The sequence below is a fragment of the Emydura macquarii genome, unplaced genomic scaffold (assembly GCF_026122565.2).
Source record: "Emydura macquarii macquarii isolate MOO-44397 ecotype Brisbane River unplaced genomic scaffold, CSIRO-AGI_Emac_v2 contig_1692, whole genome shotgun sequence".
NCBI classification, from domain to species: Eukaryota; Metazoa; Chordata; order Testudines; family Chelidae; genus Emydura; species Emydura macquarii.
The window spans coordinates 1757164-1772167 of record NW_027131829.1 but is presented as its reverse complement, the minus strand read 5'-3'; the positions used below and the strand labels follow the sequence as shown (position 1 = coordinate 1772167).

Here is a 15004-nt window from a genome sequence, read left to right as displayed (position 1 = left end):
GGAATAAACAGGAACTTTCCCATTCGTGGGAGACAAATGTCACCCCAGTAACCTTATAGCTTTCTCTGGATCATAGCAGAAGGGAAGGAATACTGGACAGATACAAGACTGAACTCTGTGCACTCTGAATTTTCTTATAGGTGGCTCGCTAGGCCAGCTGATTAAACAGAGTGGCTACTTACCAGAGGATAGAGCCCTCAGTTATCTGGGTCAAGCACTAGAGGGTCTGGAGTATCTTCATACTCACCACATTCTGCATGGAGATGTCAAAGGTAGGGTCCAATGTAAAGCACCCTATTACTCCTTTTCCTCTTAACATCTAACAGAATAGACTCCTCCTAATTCCAGGTGGCTGCTGGGTGGCACAGTGGGTTAGTTCACTAGCCTTTCAGCTCTGTACACTCCGGCTCAGAGCTGGATTCAGTCATCAGTGATTAGTAGACTCTGCTTATTTCTCTCCACCACTCAGTTTGGCATGATGGGGATTCTGCTTGGGGAGGCCCCGCACTGGAATAGAGGGACTCTGCAGATCAGAATTGGCAGACTCGTGCATGGCATTATGCCTTATGCTAGCTGCTGCTATTTGCTTGCTTTTGTGAGCCCGAGAAGAGTCCTTGGTTGGGCTTCAACAAGGACTTTGGCTCCTTGGCTTTGGCTTCTTTTGCATAGGGCTGACCTCAATGAATGGGAGATTGATTTTAAGCCTTTTCACTGGCAGCGGATAACGTGCTCTTATCCAGTGACGGAAGCCGGGCTCTCCTCTGTGACTTTGGCCACTCTGCTCGCCTTCATCCAGATGGCTTGGGAAAGTGCTTGGTGACAGGTAATATCCATTTGCCATGCTTCTGTAATGTCCCTTTTGGGTCCGAGTTGCCTTGTAAGCTGTAGCTCTGTATGATAGTTTTGGGCACCCATGGGCTGCATTTGGCTCCTGGATCATGCTTTGGTGACTCCTTAGTGTATTTGCAGCAGGCCTTATAGCAATCTTTGAGTTTGACTTGTGTTCCTAGGGTGCTACATGCCTGGCACGGAGACACACATGGCTCCAGAGGTGGTAATGGGAAAACGCTGTGACTCCAAGGTGGATGTCTGGAGCAGCTGCTGCATGATGCTGCACATGCTCAATGGCTGTCATCCTTGGACCCGATATTACAATCATCCTCTGTGCTTAAAGGTGAGTGACCAACAGTAAACTCTGCAGGAAATCCAGACTGATGAACCAACTCCTTATAACCAGTGAGGTGGAGTGTGCTACGGGGGTGAGGTCTGAAAGGTGCATATAAGGGACTAGCAGGTGATGGTGATCTTAATTTGGGAGCAGCTTACTTATGGTACTTCTTGGCCCTGTTTTGTTCATGCACACTGGCTGCTTCCCATTTTCTCCTTCCTTGTCACTGAAGTGCACATTCTTAACTACTTGCCGAACGAATTGCTACTCAGGCCTCTGATCCCGACTCCACGCTTCTTAAGCCATCAAAAGACACCGTTAAGTGGTGGACTTGGCCAGATGAGGGGAACCTCTCTCTCTCTTGGAAGCAGAATGGAATGTTTGTTCATTTAGTTTAACCTCTTTATTTGCTGTTTTATGTGACACAGATAGCCAAAGAGCCACCTCCTTTGAGGGAAATCCCATCCTCCTGTAACCCTTCCACTGCCGAGATCATTAAAGCGGGGCTAGAGAAGGAGCCACTTAAAAGAGCTTCTGCGGCTGAGTTGAAGATTAAGGCTGACGTAGCACTTCAGCAGGGTAAGAATGTCCTGCTTCTAAGATCATGATCATCTGTTCCTAACTACAGCTGGTAAGGAACCAGCCACATCTGAAATGTGCTTCTTGTGATGCAAAGCCTGTTCCCTGATGCAAGTACTGTACAAAATGATCCAGGTTGGTGCTGCAACGTATGTGTTGCCTTGCTGCTCCCCATGAATGCCCAAAACACTTATGTGCCGTGTGGTTGGACGGGAGTCTATAGATGACCCTGTTCATATCAATCACCAGGAAAGGAGCTTGGACGAGTTCACAGTCCAGATAGCGACTCTCCTATTTTAAGCCCTGGCATGTGCTCTTGCATCTCTCTTTGTTGGAAGCAGATGTTGTATTCTGTGTGAGGCTAATGTTAGCATGAGCCAATGCTGTGGTAGGCAACCCGAGACCCCCATGTCTCTCTCACTGTCCGACGGCAAACAGCTGGTGTTTGGTATCTAGCAAATGTGAAAATAATGTGTTTGTCACATCCCTAAATAAAACCTATCCATATGCTAATGTCTCTTCTTTGAGACTATCTAAAATTTTCTTCAGCATCGATCCCCTGGAGAGTTTGTAATATGCCAGGAAAGCTTCTAGCTTCATCTTTTGAAGCCCTTGGGTGTTCCACAGCAAGATACGTTGCTGCCCGTAGTAGAAATGTGCTACATCTCTCTCTGTTTAGCAGTCCTATATATGCTTTTGTTTTATAGTAGGAGATGTGAAGAACCCCTGGAGAGAATACGGAGAACCTAGACGCTTGTCTTTGGATGAAAAAAACAATCCACACATCTCCCTGTCGCCAACAGTCAGCCCAATTTCTGAGACTGTGACTAGCCCTGGGTCAGCATTAAAAGTTCCTTGCCTAAACCAAAGCCTGCAGCCACCATCTCTGGAGCTGACCGAGAAGACTGAAGTAACCCCTTGGAATCTGTGCAAGGAGTTACCTAGGATCTGTGATCCAGCTTCCCTCTCCAGCCTGGCTCCTGTCCCCACCAAGAACAGCAGCTGCTCAGAACGGGCAACGACTATCTCCGAACAGGAGCTGCAGCAGCTGGAAATAGGTAACATGGAAACTGGCTCTCTGCTGTCTGTTAACACAGCTTGGTATGTGATGATGTAGCTGCTGTTTTCTGGCTTTCATCGTGGCCCTTCTCTTCAATGCACAGAGATGGTTTTGCTGTTCACTTTTCCAAGAAAAGGGAAAACTCGTTTGTTACACAGCCCAAATTATCCAAGATGAGTGGCTCTCAACCACTAGTCCATTCATCCTGTTGCAGGATTCTGTGACTGGTGCTTCTAGGTTATTCTGCCCTTCCTTAACGAAGGGCTGTAGTGCCTTGCCACTTTTCAGCTGCAGAGCCTAGACGCTACAAACTAGATAATGCGCATGTGCTCCAGATAGAAATGTGTGAGCTCTAACCTGCAGAGATCTTTTGGCTGCATCATGCCCCATCCTTGTTATGCTGGATGAAGCATAATTGATGGGAGCTGTGAAAAACTGACTAGTTCAGCTAAGATCTGCCTGGTAAACTGGTGAACTTCTCAGGCAAGTAAGTGTGGGAAGTATATCTCCTGTGTCCTGCAGCCAAGTAGCTTGATTCCCAGTGTCTGGGAAAGTTCAGCAGGAGCATTGGTCAAGTTTTAGTCCTTTCCTTTGCCTAGAATAACATTGATGTGCTCTCTCCTGATGTACATAAGCATCTTCTGTCATGTAATGAATGAGCTGGAAAGCTGCAGGAACAATATTTCAGTAATCTAAAGTCCTTAAATATAACACACTCCTGGCAAGTTCTTGGTGGGTGCAGTAGGGCTGTATTACTGCAGTATTGCTCTTCCGGTAGAGAAGGAAATTCTGGTTAAGAGAATTGCTTGGGGCCACAAATTGGGGATTAGCCTTTGAGAGGACATGTACTTGGATCATTACTCCAGCCTCTGCCACCTTGTGAGCTCTGAATACTCTCAAAGCAGGGGTTCCAGGGTCTAGGGCCTGTCTTAAACTCCACTTTGGCTAAGTGTTCACCAGAAACAAAGCAGGTAGATCTGGGGGGTGCGGGAGGAGGGAGGGCAAACAAGGTGCCCTTGTGATCGGAGTACTGAGTTGGGACTCCAGAGTGCCATTCCCGGCTCTTGGCTTGGCGAATAATGTGTCACTTTCTCTCCTTTACAGTGGGCACCACAGTACTTGCCTCACAGGGGAGTTGAGGGAAATGTGTATTTGTAAAGAGCTTTGCGCTTCTTTAGGACCCTTCAATCAGGGGTTAAAGCATTCGTTACGGTGAAAGGGAAAGGGGCTGGGGAGGCAGGGGAGCAGAACAGTAGCAAATGTCACTGTTTCCTCTCCCTTTTTGCTTTTAGAGTTGTTTTTGAACAGCCTGTCGCAGCCGTACTCTCTGGAGGAGCAGGAGCAAATGCTCTCGTGTCTCAGCATCGACAGCCCCCTCGTGTCCGATGCCAGTGAGAAGGTGAATAAACAGATCCCAGCAGTAGCTGCGTTGTGGGTTATGGGAGGCTTCTGCCTTCTGATGTAAAATGGGAGGTATGGAGGCACCAGCATCGGAAACATGGCCGTATAGCCCCTGTTGGATGTGCTGCCTTTACTGTTACCTCTGGGTAGATCTGTGGGTGACATAGAACAGAGAATCACCTCCACAGAACATAGTCCCATGGAGGTGATTCTCTATTCTTCGGACACTGCAGCATGGGCACTCATGAAATGCTCTTCAGTGTGCTCGCACTGTGGTTGAATGGTAATAGTCCTATGGGTGCTGTGCTGGCAACTGCAGCCTCAGACAATTGAGCTGTGGGGTGGCTACTTTTTCAGAACTCTTTGAAGGCCTCTCAGAGCCTGAGGGACACCATGAGCTCTGGGGTTCACTCCTGGAACAGCCAGACCGATGGGCAGAGCTTCAGTTGGAACAACCTGCTGTATCGCAGTCGGCACACAGACACCCCCAGCTATTTCAATGGTGAGTCTAGTTGTGTCTCCGCATCTTGGTGTAAACGGGTTGGACGCAGCTCCCCCATATCTTGAGGTGGTGGGCGATGGTTCAGTTGCCACAGTGCGTGGGAGTAGGTCTCTTCCAAGCAGTGGCATACCATGGATTTCCAGTGCCCAGGGGCTAATGCTTACATTTGGGCTCCCACCCCTGGCCTCACGCGCACCCCACGCAGGGCAGGGGAGGGGCCCCAGCTGCCACCAGATGGCGCCACCCCCCAGCTGCCCCGGGGGGGCGGGGTCCTGTACCTGTGGGGGGAGGAGAGGGAGATGCAATGTTCCTCCTCCTGCATCATGGAGATTTTCTGGCGCTCATGGCAACAGCGGAGCCCAGTTCTGGCATGGCTCTGCTGCCGCTGCCCCCACCCCCCACTTACTCACTGTGGGATGCCCACCTGTCCCACTCAGAACCTTCTGCCCCCTGCATGTTGTGGAGGGCCTGACCAGCACCTGGAGGTCTGGGCCTCCCCCCGTCAGTATGCCACTGTTCCCAAGCTTTCTGTCCCCCTCAATACAAAGGAACCGTACCTGGGAGTGGGAGAGAGTCTCGCCAAGCCTGTGTATGAGCCTGTGACATTTCCTCTGGTGTAAAAGCACATGAGCATCAGAGAGGCTGTGCCCACAGCTCCTCGTGAGTTCATGGGGTGCTCGGGCTCTTGAGGATCAGGCCACTAGCTTCTAAGCAAATATGCTTTTGTAAGGCAGCCAGAGGAAAATTGCTGAATGCATCAATTCAACCGGTAAAGCTCTGTGCCTCAAACAAGTTTGCTGTGCCCCTGGATTCTTGAACCTAGGCACATGAGACACTTAGCCGCAAAAAACAGTACCTCAGGCTCACACCAGGGCGTTGGACGCTGGCTGATCTCCTCTAGAACAACTTGTATGTTGGAGCAAGAGACTGCAACTCCACCAGGCCTGCAGCAGGAGTTAATGACTCTCTGATGTTTCAGGAGTGAAAGTCCAGATCCAGTTGCTAAGTGGAGAAAACCTTCATATCCGAGAGTTCCACAGGACCAAGGTGGGAGACATTGCCACTGGGATAAGCAGCCAGGTGAGGAGCGAGCAGAGTGCTGTGATTCAGGTGGTGGCGGCTGGGTCATGGCATGCTGGGCTTCTGCTGGTGGGCAGTCTAGTGGTGGCTTGGGAGTTAACAAACTAGTCCACTTAAATACCCCCTCTTGACTTGCCTGGCAGTATTTTAGACAGTGCTGGGAGATGGCTGTTCAGACTGCTGGGGCTGCTTCTCTCTGATTGGAGATGTAGGTTTTCTAGGGAAATTAGATTAGTGCTTGCTGATACTCACTGCATGTCTCTCCTATGCTAGAGAAAATGGCTGTGCATCAGTTTATAATGGCCATAGCTAGCTTGGAGGGGGTGTTACCAGTTTCCAGTGGGAATACTGTGGGCTGCCTCAGCTGGAGAATAGAAGGTGTGAGAGAGGCAGGAAGGCATACCAATGTCACAGGATTGTGAGGTTCGGTCGTAAAATGCTTTGATCTTCCTAGAATAAAGGGGCTGTAGAAATGTAAAGTATTTGTACGATTGGCGGTGCCCGCAGTTGGGATAAGCCATTCACTTAAGGATCACAAAGCAAAGATGTCCAGCTAAAGAGAAAAGGCCCTAGGAGTCAGAATAACCCAGCCATCCCAGTTAATGAAGAGTTCGCAGTAGGCACTAAACGGAGGAAATCCAGCTGCAGGATAAATACCAGCTGTATTTGGCTTCTGAAATATTCGGTCACCAGGGGAAAGTTCGGACATGAGCTTCCGTTCTCCTTGCACTTTTCCTTGATCCGAGTGCTGTTAGCCAGCTAGAGGAGGGCCTGCTCAGTGAGTATTCCTGTCACACACTGAATTGCCAAGGGCCACTCAGCTTTGTTTGCTCTGGTTCACAGATACTGGCCTCTGCTTTCAGCCTGGTTACAAAGGAAGGTCAACCTGTGCGCTATGACATGGAAGTTCCTGACTCTGGAATAGAGCTGCAGTGCACCCTTGCTCCTGACTGCAGTTTCGGTTGGACCTGGAGAGTCAAGCATGGTCAGCTGGAGAATAGACCATAAGGCGCTTGGCTTTGGAGAATCACTGCCTTGTGTTGAAGCATGGAATTGCAGAAGCCCACAACCAGCTTCACCTGATAAGCATCAAATGTAGCTATTGAAGTTTCCTGCTGAACTAGGATTATTGGGTTCGGCTACTCACTGCTTTAGTGCATCAACTCCTTGTTCTTTGGTCTGGATCCAGTCTCTAGGCAGGTGCTGTCCTTGTAGGGTGTGCTCTAAAGTGAGGGCTGTGTAAATGCTGAGATGGCATGCAGTGGTCAGGAACTTCTGCATGGAGGAATGGGATCGTACTGTTGTGCATCAGCACTTTCCAGGAGTGCTGGGGATTGGGTTGAACCCACCAATTGCTCAGAACTCCTCCATGAAGTCAGTAGGTGGGGACCTCTCCAGGAGAGAAGCTAGGGATCTTGAGTGTAGCAGTATGGTGTGTGAGGAGGTGGCTAACTCCTTTCTTGGTGGAGGAAAAGTTCTGTTTCTGTAGTTTTTGAATAGCATCACTGCCTTAAGATTAGAGCAGTGGGGAAAATCAGAAGCTGTAACTGGCTGGGTTTAGGATTTATAATCAAATCATTGTATTTCCCATTCCCCTTCCCAGCAGGCACACTGTTTTATGAGACTGTAGTTTCTAATCAGAAGAGGATTAGCGCCCCTCTCCAGGAAAGGATTTCCTTTCATCTCTGATTTCAGCAATCCCCTTAGTTCTTTTGGCCCACGGAGACCTTGCATTATCCCACTGTTTCATTACTGTAAACCATACATATATCCAGGAAGGGAATACATGGTCTAGTGCAGGGGTGTCAAACATACGGCCCGCGGGCCAGAACCTTTTTGATCTGGCTCGTGTTCGGGCAGTTTAAGCAAGCAGGCTGCGGCCGAAAGTTTATCTGCATTGCCACTTTAAGAGATTTCTGGGTTGAGAGCATTGCCACTTTAAGAGAGCAATACCTTCCTCCGCAGAACCCTGCCGCCGAAAAGTGGAAGACGTCCGTCCGTCCTTTTTCGGCAGTGGGTACTGCTGCTAGAAACCCCTTAAAGCGGCAGTGGAGTCAGTCCGGCAGTGGGGTCCACCGTGAAATCGTGCCGTCGAAAAGGGGAAGATGAGCCGAATTTTTCGGCGGCGGGCATTGCATGGCCCCTTTGAAGAACAGGGTCTGTGAATTTGGCCCATCGCCATCAGCGAGTTTGACATCCCTGGTCTAGTGCCTAGAGCAGGAGGCTTGAGAGTTGAATTCCTGGGTTCTGTTCACAGCTTTGCCATTGACAAACTGTGACTTGACATAACCTCTTTGAGTGTCAGTTTGTCCATATGATGGACAGAATACTGGTGGGAGGAACAGCAGCTTGATTTAAACTCTATGAAGCATGTCAAGGGCACTATGCAAGTCCTCTGTTGGATCCATGGCTAAGATTACTATAAGGAAGCAAGTATCATCCCCATTTTACAGAAAAAAAATGAGGCAAGAGCAATGAAATGACTTGCCCAAACTCACATTCTGAATCCATGGCAGAGCTGTGAATAGAACACGGTTTTCCTGACTCCACTCCAGTGCTCTGTCCAATGACCCATATTGCAAATTACAGTGAAAGTTGCAGGTTACACTGGACTGCAATACAGTTCTGCTCTGCCTTTACTGGAAGACTCAAGTCTATTAAGCCTCTAATCTCCAATGCTCCCTTGTGTGGTCAATGTTTCTGGCTGTATTACACAATCAAAAATCCTGAATCAGAAAACTAAAGCTATTGAAAACGTGAACTCCAAGATGAGAGTGGAACTCTACAAGCAAAGAGGTTATTCTTGAGCAGTGGTGTGGTGATATTTCTACACGCGTTTCATCCCAAAATACCTAACAAACTATACAGCATATGTACCTATTGCAGCTGAAATGCAACCAGCTCTGGAGTCTAGCAATAACTAACTAGCAAATAACACATGGCACTCCCACAAAGAGGGGAGACTTTAGTTACATTAAACTTCTACTCTTAAGAAAAGTGTCATGGGAATTAAACTTTTAATTTTGATGGAGAGCCTGCATGACTTCTATTTTCAGAAGCCATAAAGTGCATGGAACTGTTCTGCTGCCTATGAGGAAAGAACAGCTGAGTTAGCATTGCCGGGGTTGGAACCTCTTTCCACGGAGCTGAGGAACTCCAAACTCCAAGGCTTGGTGCGCTGCAGCAGATTCAGTGACACGGGGACTCAGGTTCTGTCTTTTCTCCTCGCGAGCAGGATTTTCTCGGTCCTCCATCAAGAAAACCAAAGCATTATAAACAGCTATCAGCATGTGTCGGTGTGAAATAACTATTGCCAGCCACCCCAGAGAGTGTACAGCTCCTGTCCTCTGCTCTCATATTTAGTCTCATTCTGATATCACTACATAATTTTGCCATTTCTCCTTGCTAATTTCTGCCTTTCTTTTTAATCTGGTGGTGTCAAACTCTGCGAAACACTAGAGCAAAATGCAGCAGCCCTAATGTTTGGAGAGCTACTGAGCTCTACATTTTACTTATAGCATTAAATGCCCTTTGTTTGCAGGGAACTTATCTGAATGATGAGTAAAATGTAAATCCTTGTGAATCCAGGTAGGCAGGAGGCGTATGTCCTCCTGCACTTTGGCACACCAGCATTAGCTAGTAACTCCACCTCGTGTATCTCATCCACCTTAAATCCGATATTGTTCATTGTAGCCTCCTATCAGTCTGAACCAACTTCCATGTGATAAGTGCCAGTTTGTCAGATCAGCTATTTCCAGCTGACAAGGACAGAACTGACTTTTATTAACGGGTACCACAAACCACACACCTTTTCTTAGTGTCCTTAACTTGCCATAAGGTGCCTGTTGGTAGCATGTTTGTCTCAATGATTCCAGATTAAACTTATCTCGCAGCTAAGAGGTGGCTTTCCAGCTCAGACTCTGCTGGGTTCTGTTTGATTCCTGTTGCCAATGAAAATCTGCTGTTGCAACTTGATTAACTCTTCTGTTGCCACTTGAGCCAGATTCCAGGTCCCTCCCCCCGCAGCCAGGTGCCTCTGCAGTGCTAATAGGAGTGCAATGTGGGTGAAAGCTTTTGTCGCTGGAATCAGCAGATCTGACTGAACATGCAGGCAGTGGGCTGAGTAAGAAGATGCTGCTTGCTATTACATGGTCCCTGTCCAGTGAAGAACCACAGCTTAGGGAGCAGAGGATGAAGGAGAAGCAAGAGATGGCAAACACCGCTCCCTTCTAAAACTCTGCCACTGAAGACAAAGCAATAACAAGAAGCTGTTCGCGCCCATCTCCCCCAAACCCTACTGTGATAGGTGGCAGCTGCCCTCTTTTTTCCATAGGGTTGAACAGTTGTACATGGATGACACTTTAATTTCAAAATCATGCTGACCTGTCCATGGAAAGAATAAAGCTCGTTGTTCCAGCAGCATTGTCTGTGCTTCTGTCTCTGAATGAATGTTGGGGGATTGTCTAACTGTATTTGTCAGGTTCCTTTAGCTCTGTTACTGCAGTGCCAGGGGCTCCTGAGCCTGGTTTGCTTACAGCTTTCAAACAGGTCCAACCCCTCTCATCCCACCACGGGCCAGCTAAGCCAGGTATGTGCCAGACAGCACCGATAAGGGAAGCTCTTGGGAGGGGGGAAGTGGGCCTGTATCTGCAAACCCCCTACTTCATCAGGCCTAAGCTTAAAACTAGAGCAGACAAAGTCACTAGCACCTGTTGGTTCTTCTCTGCTACAGCTACAGCCATAGCCTAGATTCCATGTTAGTCAAGCATTCCTCTAGTGCGCCTTGGTGAATGCACCTTGGAGGTGTCTACTGAGAGGGACCTGGAGGTGACTGACATATGAAGAGAAGGAGGAGGAGAAACCTAGGCTGGATACCTTGAAAAATGCACTGGCAGGGACGTGGAGTTTAGCTGTGGAATTGGGACGGGGGAAAGCCCTATGTGTGAAAGTAGACTGGACAAGACCCTAGCAAACGTTGTTGGGACAGTCCTACACTGGCAGCGGATGGGAGAGGTGAGCCAGTACCGGACTGCTCACTGTGTCACTACAGCAGCATTGCTAGGGTTAAGAATCTGCATCATTCAGCACCTCCACCCTGACCAGGTGCCAGGCTCTAGACTGCAGCGCATCACCAGGCACAGAGCACCAACGCAAAGCCTCCAACTATCACAGAGTATGAGGCTTTTTAAGACATATAGGGATAGCACTGAGCTGCCTCTGGGTTCTTTGAACATTACCTCAATCTGTGATACTGCCCAGGGAGTGAATGTGGCAGGAGCAGGAAGGGTTGGCAGGAGCTCCAATTAAAGAGATTTTTTCCTCCCCACAACTGTGTTCTCAAGAATAACTCAACTCAAGCTGCTGTGGAATGCCCACTTGCCCATCAGTGTATGTCTGCACTGTAATCCGAGTGGGTGAGTGCAGCCTGTACGGATGTATCCAGTTAGCTTTAAGCTAGTAGCTTGAGTAATATGAGTGATGAAGCTGCTGCTTGAGTAATGCAGGATCCTCAGGAGGTGGGGCTAACCCATTGCCAGGAACTCAGCGCTATTGTTACTCTGGCTGGATCAAAGCTGACCCGGGTATGTCTGAACATGCTCCAATCCCTCTTCCTGCTTGCAGTGTAAACATACCCTTTGGTGATGAAGGTGTGTCAGCACCACTGAATATGCTACATCAAGCTCAATGGGTGCAGAAGTGGTACAGTGCCGTCACACCCCCTCATTACAATGCAGACGGGGGCTCTGGGGATAAGTCAAGTCACAGCTGAGAGGAACTTCACTGCCAGTTTGTCACATGATCAGTTAGGGAGAAGTGCTTAGTATTGTCTAACTCTGGCTACTGGAGGTGCCAACAGCAGGCAGAAAGTGAAACTGCTACACAGGCAATTTTAATTATGTGGGGGCATAATTAACTGCCACAAGGTTGCCCGGAAAACAACTTCCAGGCCTAGAAAACTTGGCTCGTAATCTACTTGGCCAGTCCTAGGGAGCGTACGTAGACTCCGGCCATGGAGCACCCAATCCTCTTGTACACATGGGGTGCATGGACACCTCCCATGGAGTCTATCCATGCCCAACACACCTCAAGCCCAGTTACCGGAGAGGCAAGTAACTATTTTTATCTATCTCTGAGCAGAGAGACAATGCGTTGCTTTAATGTAAAAAGCTACTACCAAACTGAGCATCTGAGTTTGAGACCACTTCCCATCGGCATCCACTAGTCCCTGAACAATCTGGCTTGGGTTTGAAATCTTGCTTTGCTCAGTCAGTGGAGCACTAGCTCAGTCCAGTGGTTCCCCTGTTGACTGCTCACTGAGCGTGTCGTGTTCCTGGTTCCTCGTTCAGCCCAGCAGAGCATAGCCTGATGTGGCTATTTGCTAGTATCTGTGCCTGGCCTTGGAGCGTGCTCTGCTGTACAGCTTGTCTTGATTGGTTTCACTGATGAACACATGCGTTCTCCCATAACATCGTTGCCTCTTTTCTAGTAAGAGCCAAATAGCCTGGAAGAAAGGTACCCTGCTCTATGAGAATCCTAAACGTGCGTGAGCACTGGCACGGTCTGGCGCTGCTGGTATTTACGTCTAACTGTAGAGGCACCTAGTGACACAGCCCAAGGCACAGAGATTGTACCTGAAACCAAAAGGGTGGCCATCCCATGTAGCTAGCCAACGGCTCAGTTGTTCCCTGGATGTTGCTTTTCACTTCCCTTGCAGCTTCTCTACAACGCAGATACCCTTGGTTTAAGACTAAGATGTAGGGTTTTTAAAACATCCTTTTTATGATAACTCCTGCTAGGTGACTAGGCTGGTGGAGGATCGAAGTATCAGTCAAGCAGCCACCTGGCCCTGCCCTCTGATGATCTAATTTGCCATTAGGACATAGCTGACATGGGGCTGGCTCGGTGGTGAAATTTAACTGTAGTGACTGGCCCACGTATGAGGGGTTGGCATAGCGCAGACAGTGCCTAGGCCGCCAACGTCAGCTGAAACCAAGTACTCGTGCAGCAGAAAGAGGTTCCACATCTTCCTCTTATAATTGCAGTGAGTCCCCACAGTGGTATGCTGTTACTTGGAACAGTAAACTGAGTGCCTTTCTCTCCCCGTCAGGATACAAATTCAGGCTTCAGTGTTTGACGTACACGTGGCAAGCATGTCCCTTTGCTCCCAGCCCCATCTGGGGCATATGTTCTTTCTGTGGATTTGGGGGAAGGGATCTGCTGCACCAGGAGAAAGTGGGACACAGGAGCGTAGGTGGCTATCGGAGGCAACGCCATGAGCTTCCCAAGCTCCACCTTAAAGCTAGAAGCCTGAGTAAGGCAGGGACAAGCTGCCTGGCAAGGGCTGAGTCCTTTAGCTGTATGTAGCCCTGTTCAAAGGTGGATTTCTGTTCATTTTTGATGCATCAAAGCAAACACTGTGGAAGAGCAACCGCCTGTTACATAATGCTGGACTTTTGCCTTGGACTCAGTGCTAGGGACGCGAGCTAGGGCCAGGTTTTGCTGCATGCCCAATGTTAGACTGCACAGGCTACGTGAACCGGCTTGGGGAGTACAGACCGTGGATGGGAGCAAAGCCCCACAGTGGGAGTCTGGTACCCCGGCTTCTGCTGCAGGGATCTGGCAGCAGCCGTGCTCTGGTGTGGCTGCCGGGACAGTGGGGGTGGATCAGAGCTGTACAGTGGAAGGTTATAATCACCCCGGAGATGTGAAATTGTTTGCCACCTGGCTGAAATGAAGAGAAGGGCACCAAGCACCAAGGGTCAGGAGAGGAGCGGCTCTCGGGTGAGGCCCCTATTGTTTGGGACACTTATGACCAGACTGTGCCATCAGGGCACGGGACTGGGCAGCCAGGGGCCTGGCTCTGCTGCTGGGTGCCCGTAGGTATGGCATGGTCCTGCTCTGAGCCTCTGTCGCTGCTCCTTGCGTTTGGGGCACGGATGGGCCCTGCACAATGAGGCCCTCAACGGACGTGGGGCTGCTGGGTTCTCAAACTGCTCCTCAATAACAACATGCCAGCAGCTCCCCTGGCTACCTGCGGGAATTGGAAAGTGGCTCCTACGTATTGCTCAGCTGAGGGTGCCCCCAGCACCGAGTGGGGGATGCCCCTGCTGCGCTGTCCCAGCCACCCTTTTACTCCGGCTCCCTGCTGGGCAGTGGCGCTGCTCCCCGCTGCTGCGCCGTGCACTGGAGAGAAGGGGGGTGAGGGCGTATTTTCTGTTGGGGATGTGTTCAAGCTGACACAGCGCTCTTTGCTGTGAGGTCAAAAGCTTGTCTCTCCCACCAACCCAGGCTGGGCCACTAGAAGATATTATCGTGCGCCCCCGTCTCTCCCCCCGGTTGGGTCCACAAGTGCCACCCCAGCCCTGCATGCACCAGTGGAAGATAGTGACCTTTCAGCCCCTCCCGCAGGAGGCCGGCAGAGCGGGCTCCACAGCTCATTGTAGCAGCCAGGTGCTGTATCCGGAGTGGATTTATTGCAAGATCTGCTTTGGATTAAACCAGGCCCTGCCCCGGCAGCATATAAAAATAATGTATACAAAGTCGCAGGGCCTGTTTCTTTACAGCTTTTTGCTTAAAGGCATTGTATAAGTTACACATTCATCCCCCCGCCTCCCCCCCACCTGCAGCGACAAGCATGTGAGCGTGAGGCCAAGCAAGCTGGCATGTTGCCTCTTAATTACAGCAGGAAGCGATCACGGCGCTGGCATACAACTAGGGCTGGCCGAGCACGAGGATCTATGGCAGCTGTGAGCCTGAAGCAGGGTGAGAAGGGGCCTAGCACCGTGGTAAATGCACCTTGGAAGCGGGGCCTCCGCTAGCCCCGCAGGCTCCTATGCTCCAGCCAGCACAGAGCTGCTGACTTCCAACAGCAAGGGACGCGGAATCCCGAGACTCGGTGGGCTAAATGGGTGGGGGATGGGGGCGCTGCAGCACCCAGGCCTCGCTGGAGCTGGGCGCAGAGACATGCTTGGCTGCTGCAGCTGGCCAGAGCCCGGTGCCTGAGCCGCAGCCTGCAACGCACAGCTTGGGTGCCCAGCGAGCCAGCGTAACAATCAGGACAGGAGGGGGCGGGTAACAGGTGCCTATATCAGGCCTGTCCCTATAAAATCGGGGCAGCTGCCCACCCGATGCACAGCTGCATTACTGCGGCCACCTGCCAACGGGTGCACCCCTCCCGCCAGCCATGTGCACAGCAGGCTTTGCTTGCCAGCTA

General features: G+C 50.1%; 1 protein-coding gene across 2 annotated transcripts in view; it reads left to right on the top strand.

Moving 5' to 3' along the window:
• Positions 1 to 8004, top strand: part of MAP3K14 (mitogen-activated protein kinase kinase kinase 14) — a 32833-nt gene extending 24829 nt beyond the window's left edge. For both annotated transcript variants that reach the window (XM_067556261.1, XM_067556262.1), the window contains 9 exons: positions 141 to 272; positions 719 to 823; positions 1011 to 1174; positions 1597 to 1747; positions 2455 to 2805; positions 4100 to 4206; positions 4566 to 4710; positions 5690 to 5790; positions 6634 to 8004. In XM_067556261.1, coding sequence (XP_067412362.1) covers positions 141 to 272; positions 719 to 823; positions 1011 to 1174; positions 1597 to 1747; positions 2455 to 2805; positions 4100 to 4206; positions 4566 to 4710; positions 5690 to 5790; positions 6634 to 6798 — 1421 coding nt within the window. In that variant the 3' untranslated portion in view covers positions 6799 to 8004. The remainder of the gene's footprint in view (positions 1 to 140; positions 273 to 718; positions 824 to 1010; positions 1175 to 1596; positions 1748 to 2454; positions 2806 to 4099; positions 4207 to 4565; positions 4711 to 5689; positions 5791 to 6633) is intronic.
• Positions 8005 to 15004: the final 7000 nt, after the last annotated feature.